The sequence below is a fragment of the Aulonocara sp. 'chitande type north' Nkhata Bay genome, linkage group LG15, assembly GCF_057382095.1.
Source record: "Aulonocara sp. 'chitande type north' Nkhata Bay isolate Kocher_YH1m ecotype deep benthic linkage group LG15, A_spYH_male_GT1.1, whole genome shotgun sequence".
NCBI classification, from domain to species: domain Eukaryota; kingdom Metazoa; phylum Chordata; class Actinopteri; order Cichliformes; family Cichlidae; genus Aulonocara; species Aulonocara sp. 'chitande type north' Nkhata Bay.
In genome coordinates, this window is record NC_141358.1 from 22,410,934 (window position 1) to 22,421,470 (window position 10,537).

At 37.6% G+C, this 10,537-nt stretch overlaps 2 protein-coding genes across 3 annotated transcripts; both read left to right on the forward strand.

Moving 5' to 3' along the window:
* The first annotated feature begins 946 nt into the window (after nt 1-946).
* On the forward strand, nt 947-3,377 carry LOC147313042 (uncharacterized). Of its 2 annotated transcripts, XM_086265013.1 has the most exons (6): nt 947-1,083; nt 1,342-1,364; nt 1,768-1,959; nt 2,351-2,553; nt 2,672-2,684; nt 3,022-3,377. In XM_086265013.1, the coding sequence occupies exons 1-6, from the start codon at nt 1,052-1,054 to the stop codon at nt 3,063-3,065; spliced, it is 507 nt and encodes a 168-aa protein (XP_086121139.1). In that variant the 5' UTR covers nt 947-1,051; the 3' UTR covers nt 3,066-3,377. The 2 variants fall into 2 exon arrangements, with proteins under 2 accessions (XP_086121139.1, XP_086121138.1); XM_086265012.1 differs by lacking the exon at nt 3,022-3,377 and having other exon boundaries at nt 2,672-3,014.
* Nucleotides 3,378-8,729: 5,352 nt separating this feature from the next.
* LOC147313043 (ubiquitin carboxyl-terminal hydrolase 37-like) lies at nt 8,730-10,478 on the forward strand. The gene is made up of 8 exons (XM_086265003.1): nt 8,730-8,833; nt 8,926-9,049; nt 9,131-9,282; nt 9,388-9,487; nt 9,612-9,688; nt 9,861-9,969; nt 10,066-10,123; nt 10,300-10,478. Exons 1-8 carry the CDS (start codon nt 8,730-8,732, stop codon nt 10,476-10,478), a joined length of 903 nt encoding a protein of 300 aa, XP_086121129.1.
* Nucleotides 10,479-10,537: the final 59 nt, after the last annotated feature.

Here is a 10,537-nt window from a genome sequence, read left to right on the forward strand (position 1 = left end):
CTCTTTTTTTGTTTGTAATTATACTTTCTCCTTGCAGGCTTTCACAAATATTAAAAAGTTGTGGGTTTTCCTCTATAACTATTTTTACAGAAGATGAGTAGTTATTCAATCAGCTAACAATTATAATCACATCTTGGCAGAACTTTTTTTCTTCTCACATCAAAGCTTTACTACATGATCATTAAGGTCTCTTTCATGAATGGTTTATAGTTGCAATAGCAATATCAAATTCTGAGGTGATTAGAGATAATAAAAAAATGAATACTACAAACCACTTGAACAACATTAGATTATGAAAATGACCAATAAAAGACCAGAGTTATAGCACCCAGACACAATTTAGGCATTGCTGAATTAGCTTTGGAGATGACCACATCAGTTGCATTGGATGGGAAAACTGTCTTCACTGTGTTTCTGTGTCACTTCGTCTTTGATGTCAAAGTTGTGCTGCTGCTTAAATGTGCTCAACATAAGGGCATAGAAAGCAATGAGAAGTGTTAGAAGATGTACATAAACTCCCAGGTGTACCGTCCCTGCCTTAGGATGATAAAGCAGAGTATGCTTTATGATGGCCTGTGCTATGATTGACAAGTCAACGCCATTTGAGAATACAATGTGTTTTACAGTCAGATTCAGCCCTTGCTTCTCATGTGACTTTTCAAAGCACCAGGTTGGAACTGGGTGTGGCATCAGTGTGGCTACATGCAACTTTCAGCTCTTTATTTTCTATTAAACACAGTAATCTTTAGAAAGTACAGAGGCACCAATCCCATTTTGTGAACATACTGTATATTTCAAATGCACAATTGACATTGTTTTATCTTGCATCAAACACTTTTGTGGTTTGTTCCTCTCATGAAATAGTGCGTCCACTAGGTGGAGATGCTGTAAAAGGATGCCATGTGAAAGGGGAACAGGAATAACGCCTGTCTTCAGATAGCAGCATCATGTGACACTGAAAGGACCTGTTTACTGACTGACCCTTTGCAAATCAAAAGTGAAAGTACTGGAATAGACAAGCATTCATTGTTTTTTCAGTGTGGTGAAGAAAATGTCAGACACAAGAGATTACCAAAGGATATTGTAAGTAAACATCTGAATTTTAAAAAACAAAAACATCTCTCTTAGGCTGTGAAATGCTGCCTCTCTGCCATGCATTAGAGTAATAGATTTCTATCCATCTAAGGTTGTTTTCTATTTTTAGCTTAGTCTTCTGGTTCTAGTAAGGGTTTACACTGAGCACCTTTTACTAACCTTGTTACATATTAACCAACTAGCTGTATTTATTGGATTGTTAAATTCAGACTAAAAGCTGCTTTCTCTTTCATAATCCCGATACAGAGACCAGGAAGAAGTAGAGCAAGGTGGGAAAAAATACAACCTATTTTCTTATTTTATGAAACACTTAATGTTGCCTCCATAACACAACACTAACTTTGTAGTTGCTGATGAATAGAGCAAGTTGCAGCTGTAGCATTAAAGAATTTAAACACCAAAAGGGAAATAAAGATGAATGAGAGAAGTGGCCAGAACATAAATGCTGAGTTTGCATGCGTGCATGTAGGTGTGTGTGTGGAAATCTAAGAACACCAGTAATTCAGTAGCTTCTAGAACCATCTTTAGCAGCAATAAGTATGACTCTGTAAAAGGGTGTATTTTCTTTTTATTATGACTACAGTTATAATTGCACAGCATTGTGTGGATATGTAACAGTTTTAAAGAGTTACTTTGGAAAACTACCCACATCTTCTGTTCCTTCATCTTTAGTTTCATGGAAAACATTCCATGTCTGGTTGGCGGGAAGAACAAATGAGGCTCACTATCCCATTATTGAAATGCTCAAAAGAATTGGTCAAACTCAGGTGAATTCTCCAGAAGAATGTGACTATCTTCTGGTTTTCTGTCCTGTTGTTTCACGAGTTGGAACAGACATCACAGATGCCCTGAGCAACCTGCCCTGTAAGAAATACTATATGAGATTACTTAATCTGAGAAATGTAACTGTATGTGAATGGTGTAATAGCAGGATAATTAATTAAATAATTGTAGAAATTTATTTTGAGACCACAGCCTAAAAATTAAAGTTTATCTGCATCTGCCTGGTCTTATATAAGGTATCCACGTCTGTATATTTAACATATTTATTTCTCATAACAAATTTGTAAGTAATAAGAAATAAATATGGATAACTAATGGATTAAAAATAGAAATAACTAAAACATATTTGTGACAAAAGGGTCATGCTTAACAGCCTTCATGGTCTGCAGTATGAGCTACAAAAGTAGAAACTTAATTTATGTGCTTCACTTTGTTTCCGACTCAGTTGATCTGGTTGCGTCTGTGCTTACAGGTAGTAAACCAGTGATTCTGGTGGTGATGCATCATACCATCAATCCTCATTATGTTGTATCTGAAAGTCAGAGACAGGTGAACAACCAAAACGTTCATCTCACCGTGGACTGTCTATTTTATGAGGACAAACTCCTGAACTGCAAACTCAATGATAACTTAGAAGATACACTCTTCAAGCTTTTTAAACTTTCAGTTTGTCAGGTAATGATTTCTCATACTGATTTAGTATTACACTTATATGCAATGACAGAGTTGTGTGCTGTGATATTTTTAAAATCAGTGATAATGATTTCTTTCTGTCTTTCTTTTTATTCTTCAGATGATTTTGTGGCGTAAGTATGACAGTCTTGATGTTATGTTACGCCATTTTCTAAACTGATGAAAACTTTGTGGTACAAGTTTCACCAACCATATAATGTTATTTCAGTGGACATTTTGAACTCTTTTCTTCTAAACAATAATATATTTCTCTATGATCTATTTGATCTTAGGTTTTTTTTTTCTGATTTTCAGAGTCAAAAAAATTGCATCTAGTGTTGTAATGTCCATCAAAAATAAAACCATTTATAAACATGGTTAAAATTTTGAATTAAACAATTAAATATCCTCATAAGTATAGATTGTTTTATATTTAGCTGACTTATTGTCCGTTTCCTGCCTTTATTTTAGATCTGAGGAGTCTTGGGACATGGTGTTGTATTACAACAAAATGATTCATCAGGAAGTCACTGTGCAACTAAATTAAACGTAACCTTTCTGGATTGTGCTGTTATTACCTTTAATACTTTATAGTTATGAAGTTTTGGGGTAGAATTTACTGATCTATACTGTTTGTTATATATCTATCACTGTTTTATATCTGGATCACAATAGAGGTGTAATGTTGCAAACATACCAGATCTGCAGATAATCTTTACACACTGCGTGAAGATAAATATATATATATATATATGTATAAGAAAAAACATGAATAAAAAAAGAGTTAAGAAGTGAGTTCTTAATTATTTACTCCTTATTACGCCGTAATACTACAGACATGCTAAAAGGCTCCAAAGTTCATTAAAAAGATGTTTTGGTTGCTAACTATACCTAGCTATACTGATGGCAAAGGAAATGTTGTGTTTTATAAACATGTATCTTCACCGGGCTGCATGGCACTAACGCATTAACGAGCTAAACTAACGCGTTGCGGCCACGCAGCCCCACGCACGGGGCAATCTGCACGTGCGTGCAGATGTGTTTGCAGTGTTTATAGTCATCGATAAGAGGTAAGGGATGTGCATTTGGTACAGTGACAGAGTTCACCTTTCGGAAGTCAGTACAGAATCTTGGGCTTCCATCTGACTTCGTGTCTCGGAGACATGGTGAACTCCAAGAGCTGGAGCTTGGAACTGCAAATCCATTCTGATGAAGATACTCAACTTCCTGTTTTATGATTTCCCGCTTTGCTGGACTAACCCGATAAGCGCGCTGTTTGATTGGTGTAGGGTTAGTCAGCACCACATCATGTTTTATGACAGTGGTTTGAGACGGGATGAATTGTCAGGGCTCTGTGTACGGGCAGGCGGAGGTGAGGATCCAAATGCAGGACTCGTGGAGACAGGATTTCAACTCAAAAAAGCTTCTCATCTCAGCTTTATTGCTGGTAAGGAACAAAACATAAACAGAACAATGAACGCTGAAAACGGAAACACACAGGCAGGATCCGAGGGTACAACACGACACTGAGCAAAGGCAAACACAGGGTTTATATACACAGGGGAGTAATCAGGGAATTGAAAACAGGAGGGAGACACAGCTGGGAGAGATTAGGGCTAACGAGACAGGGGGAGCGAAGTTAGACATACTGACATAAGTCGTAACCCTTCAAAATAAAACAGGAAACAATACACAAATATGCAGACTAAGAAAACACGGACTTTACACTGGTAGAACTAAACCTAAACCAGAATAAGCTGGAACATACTTATTAATAATCATCATCATCACCATAGCCTGACAAGAAATCAAGAAAATAACCAAAAATACAAAAGCCACGAGAAACTCCAAATGCTGGGTCGAAACGACCCAGGACAGTGGCATGACTGGGAAGAACAAGTTCCAGGCAATTGATACGTGGTTGCCAGATACAATGCTGAGACAAGAGGAGGAGATAGAAGATACTAACATCAAGACAAGAAACCTCCTTATCGTTCATGAAGGGTGTCACATCAAGCCCAGCACCAGCCAAGGTAAGTACCAGAACCAATGTCCGGGATGAAACAAGATCCATTAGCACCATGCTCCTAGTGAGATAACATATTATGTTATCTCACTAGGAGCATGCCCTGATGTTGCCTGGCATGCATACAAACTGGTGAGGATCATACAAACTGCTGATTACCATTTTGAGGTGCTGGAATGCAAAATGTTAAATTGTCTAACTAGCCACGTAATTTTTTCTTTGATCTTTGGGATGTTTTTGAAATCAGCTGTGTGATCATTTTTATTCCCATTAAATAATGTGGGATCTTTTCATTCCTCACACATTACACAGTCCATAAAATTATAGATGTCAAGCTTGATTTTATTTTATTGATATTTAATATGTTTTCAACGGTTCCTTTTCCTTTACTAAGCAGAAACAGTTTGTATCTTCTGACTATGGAATAAAGACACTTTTTATGTCTGACTGGCTGACACTTGCAATTCCATTCATCAAGAAAACAAGCTCACGTCCCAAAAGACACTCATTCTCTCTGAGATGGATTCATTCTGATCAGTTTGGTTTTGCCAAGCCACATTTTAATGCATATAATTAACACACAGTATGAAAAACAAACAATTTCTCTGCATAAAATAAATAAATAAATGTAAGTAAATTAACTTACATTTATTTTTGAGGTGATGAAGTTAACAATAACTTTTAATAAGCACGTTCTATCTTGCACAGTGTAATGTTTGTCAAGGATTTCTTTGTGAGTTTCCATGTACAGTCATGTAAATTAAGTAAGCTAACTATTTTCCTCATATTGTTTCTGATCGATTTTATCCAGTTATCTCCACACTCACAGGTGATAAACCAGTAATTCTAGTGGTGATACATCATGCCTTCAATCTCATTATGTAAGAGATGAAAGCTGGAGACACTAAGAATCCAAAGTCTCTATGAGCTACCAATATCATTTAATAAGCAAGGCAAGTTTATTTGTATAGCACAATTCAACAACAAGGTGATTCAAAGTGCTTTACAGAGACATTAGAAACAAAAACAAATAAAAAGCATGATTTAAAATTGATTAAAACAAGCAAACTAACTAATAAACAAACAAAGAAACAAAACAGTATATAAAGTCAAAACAGATAAAATCAGAACAGTAGATAAAATCAGTAGTTAAATGTAAGTTTTGAAATTTAAGCTTAAAAGTGTGGATTTGGTGTTTTATTCAAATGCAGCTGAGAATAGGTGAGTCTTCAACCTGGATTTAAATAAACTGAGTGTTTCAGCTGATCTGAGGCTTTCTGGGAGTTTGTTCCAGATATATGGAGCATAAAAGCTGAATGCAGCTTCTCCGTGTCTGGTTCTGACTCTGGGAACTGATAAAAGACTGGGGGATCTGGAAGGTTCATACTGGGTCAGGAGGTCACTCCTGACCTATTTTGGTCCTAAACCATTCAGAGCTTTATAGACCAGCATCAGGACTTTAAAGTCTATCCTCTGACGGACAGGCAGCCAGTGTAAGGACCTCAGAGCTGGACTGATGTGGTCCACTTTTTTGGTCTTAGTGAGGACTCGAGCAGCAGAGTTCTGAATGAGCTGTAGTTGTCTGACTGATTTTTTAGGTAGACCTGTAAAGATGCTGTTACAGTAATCAAGCCTACTAAAGATGAATGCATGGACTAGTTTTTCCAGGTCCTGTTGAGACATCAGATCTTTTATCCTTGAAATATTCTTGAGGTGATAGTAAGCTGATTTTGTTATTGTCTTAATGTGTTTTTCTAAGTTTAGGTCTGCATCCATAATATGAGGTTTATGAGATTTGTAGTTCTTTGTTGCATCTTGATTTTCATGAGTAAAACAAAATAATATCCATGTTTCAAAGGGCAATTTCCTGGTTCAAATTTGATCAAACTTATAATGTAACAGGGTGGGCCCAAATTACTCAATGGGTGTTCTGGGCAGAGACCCAGAGGCCCATGCACAGGAAAATGAAAAACAAATGAAAGAAGAAGTAGAAGACAAAAAAAATAAATAAATCTAGAATTATTGTCTAAATTAAAGCAATATAAAAACATTACTTTTCTCCCCTCATTATAACAAAATGTAACATGTAGCTGGAGCATAATACAGAGTAATTCCTATTTACTTGCCATATTTTCTCCTAGACTGCTGAGGCTAAAAGTCTCTCCCAAACTCAGCTTGGTAGTGAGATTATCCTAGTTCCAAAATGGAAAACATGGAATTTAGGATATGGAATAAAGAGTTGCCGCTTTTAAGAAAATTTCCAACTCCCTTTATTTTGAACTATGTCAGGATAAAACCACTGCAGTTTATGATAATATGCAAGTTAATCTTGAGGTTAGTTACAACATGGGTCACAAGCTGATTGGTTTAATGACCTCAAATGTGTGTGCTTTCATCGGTCATGATTGACACTTATATGGGAGGTACTGTCAAGAAGTGAGACATGTGACCAAAGTGGTGTAGGCAAGAGATGCTGAAAGGAGGAAGAGGAGATTGTTGGGCACACGGAGGAAGAGAGACAAGAGATAGCAGGTATGTTTAAGGGTGTGCGTGTATGTGTGTGTGTGTGTGTGTGTGTGTGTGTGTAGGGGGACAATTAATATGTGAGTGCACAGATTCATTCTCAACTGGACATAAATGATGATCAAAGGTTGTATATATGATAAATTCATCAAAACCCAGCCTCTAACACAGTGCGCTGAATCTTAGCTTCGAATGTCCAGTATATTCTAATCAGTGTCAATCAATTTAAGCATTCACTTAACCTACAGTATCTAAACCTGTGTGGGAAATGTGTGGTAAAGACACAGATAATGAAATTTAATTATTAATACAATATACATCATGAAAAACGAAAGCCGAAATTGATTCAGTTTAGTACTTTTTTCTGTATGCTCTGTGATTTTAAAGGCCTTAAATTCAGTGATATATACTGTAAATGTTTTTCTCAGAGATCTTAAAGTAGTTAAATCACTGCTGATAGTCTGGCTGTTTATATTTTCACATTTTTGTGTCTGTAGGGCTGTTTGATGATGATTTGGACTCCTCTGGGAGATGAGGACACACCCACATCTGTTCCATACTGCAGCCATTGATGGTGTGACAGATGCACACACTGGAAAATCAGCACCTGGACTTCATGCAGGAGAGACGGCCTCAGAGATGGACCAATCAGAGAGCTCCTTACATCCCACAGTGTGGCAAATTTCGAATAGCTGCAGTATTTTTTAAAATGAAGTTGTTAATCCAACAGCTAATCCAAAGGTTAATCCCTGAGCGAACAGGAATCAAAAATGGATTTTGAAATCCAATTTATTAAATTGGAATTCAAAAATGAATTTACAAATGGAGAATTTATTCTACAATTCAATATTTAAGCACAGAATTCTTTATTTCGATGTGCGCGTGGCTCTTGTGGTCCTCCATAGTTTTTAGCTTAGCTTCATCAGCTCCAAAAAGATATTATGTCATGGTTTGCTAAGAGGACTCGTGTACAGGACACACTGAAAGCAGGTTAACAATGTTTAACTAACAAAGTCAATATCAATTGAAAACAGCTGAAATAAACCAAAAAATTTTCTTTGAAGCAAAACTCAGAGAACTGTTAGTCAAAAGCAGGTAAGTAGCTGAGGTTTCTTTGATAATTTCACTTTAAGCTATATAAAGTTTCTATGAACTTGGCTTTAATATCATCGATTTCCTCGGATACAGTACTGTACGAATGCTTTGAGCCAACCTGACTTTCTTTGTATTTTTTCTCCAGTAGGCTTTGTTGAGGTCCTTGTACTTGGCTTCTTTCATCAAAATTAGTTTTTGTTTACTAAGCCCTGTAACACCAGCATGAATTATTCAAACATAAAAAAGGCACTCAATTCCATACTTACCCTTATTCACAACAACTTGGCATAGAACTGACTGAAATTGTGTCTCTAGGGACTTTGTCTGTCTGTCTGTCTTTGCCCATCAGAGACCCATCATTTGTCATTTCTTTTCTTGTCATTTCTGCAGGGAAGGGGTGGTGCAGCAGGTTTGAGGGGCAATGCCAGTAAGGCTGGGAAACGAGCTGCAGCCTCATCCAACCTCTTTTTTTTTTCCAGGTGCCCAGCCACCCTTCAGTTTCATCATATCATCCCAAACAATAGCTGTAGCTGTCATGAACTCCTGCCTGCAGAGCCTCCTCAACAATGAGGAGTTCATTAGAGACGTCAGCCGTCAGGAGACTTTGTGGAGAGCAGTCTCAGAAGCTCGGCTCTTAAGGTGCGCTACATCAACCTTCTACTTTCTTCAAAAACCTGAAGAACAAAGATATCTAACACCAGAAATGTCTGTTTACCCTTTCCTTGTTACAGAAGGCTCATGGACATCAGGAACTGTCATGAATCAAGAGATTATGACCTTAAAAAACGCCGCCTAATATCTTTTAAGAAGGCATTCAGCAAACAGGTTCCTGAATACAAAGGCAGTGCGCAGAAAGTTATTTGGACATTTTGTTTTTTGCTTTACCTTCTAATGTTTATGTTTATGTTCTAAATCTCCTCTGTGTTTTTCTTTCAGGATGCTCATGAATTCCTAACCTTGTTCCTCAATGAGGTGAAAAGCCTCTCACCTCACCTGAAGAGGGAAGCAGCTCTCCTGGGCCAAAGTTATACCTGCCCAGTAGAAGACCATCATGTTTTCAAAATGGAAAACATGAGGACATGCAAGAGGTAAGCCAGTCTTTCAGAAACACAGGGCTGATTGCAACATTTTCATATACCTCTTTTCCACCTACCTGATCGTTACTTTAACTACGTTACTCCTTAAATGTGTAGCTGCGGTCACCAGTCATCACGCCAGGAGGAATTCACAAGCTTGTCTCTTGACCTGGTTCCAGAGGGGTCTGTTGAGGACATGTTAGGGACATACTTGAAGGTAAGATCACAAATTCGAGATGTAGTATCAATGATCTTAACACACCTTTTTTGTTTGTGTTTGTGTGCATATGTTGTGATTTTTTTTCTACCATAAAGCCTGTTTTCTCTGTGCTGTTGTTTAGGAACAAAAAATCGAATTTACCTGTGACTGTGGAGGGACGACCTCGGAAGTGAAGCCGTCTTTTGATACACTGCCAACGTGAGTAAGGTCACATCAGAATTGATCGACTGACCTGATTTCCAAACTGTGGCGAACTAAACATCAGAGTTTTTAAGACAACACTTGAGCAGTCATTTTGCCCCATCTTCGGTTTGTGTTTGACACTCATTCTTCTTATTTTGTACCTTGGGTTTTTTTTCTTTTCTGCCAGAGTCCTCATCTTTCACCTGAAGAGGTTTGGCTTTACAAAAACCCACAAGCTTCAGAAGGTGAATGACCCCGTCAGGCTGCAGAGGGACTTGGTGGTGTCATCCAAACAGGTAAAAACAGACTGCAGAACATCTCAGAGAATCAGCTTAATTATCGCACTGATGTGAGACTTTATGAAACTGATCTTTGGATTTGTTCCTTCTCAGGGTGATGGCCGTTATGGACTCATAAGCATCATTAGTCACTATGGAGGCACAGAATCAGGTAAAACAACTGACTTGTTACAAACAGAAAATGATTGAACAGAACTTGCTACTTTTGAGTGAAGGACTCACACACAAAAGCTTTTGATGTTTTAAGAAGCACTAAGTCCAAACCACTGTTTGCTTGAATCAGTTGACTTTTAGAAGTTGGATTCATTTGTCTTAATGTGATTTCAGGACACTACATCTGTAATTCTGTGCATCCTGAGGAGAGTCCACAGTCTACATCAGATCCTTGGCTCACCTATAATGATGCACAGGTGCTCCACACAACTGGATCGGCAGTTTTTGAGGAACAGCAGCACTCAGCCTACATCCTGTTTTACAAGAGAAACGTAAGAAGACACAGCAGCTGAGAGAATTTTGAAATGTCCTATTACCTTGTTAATCATTTTTCTCTTCATTCTAAAACAGG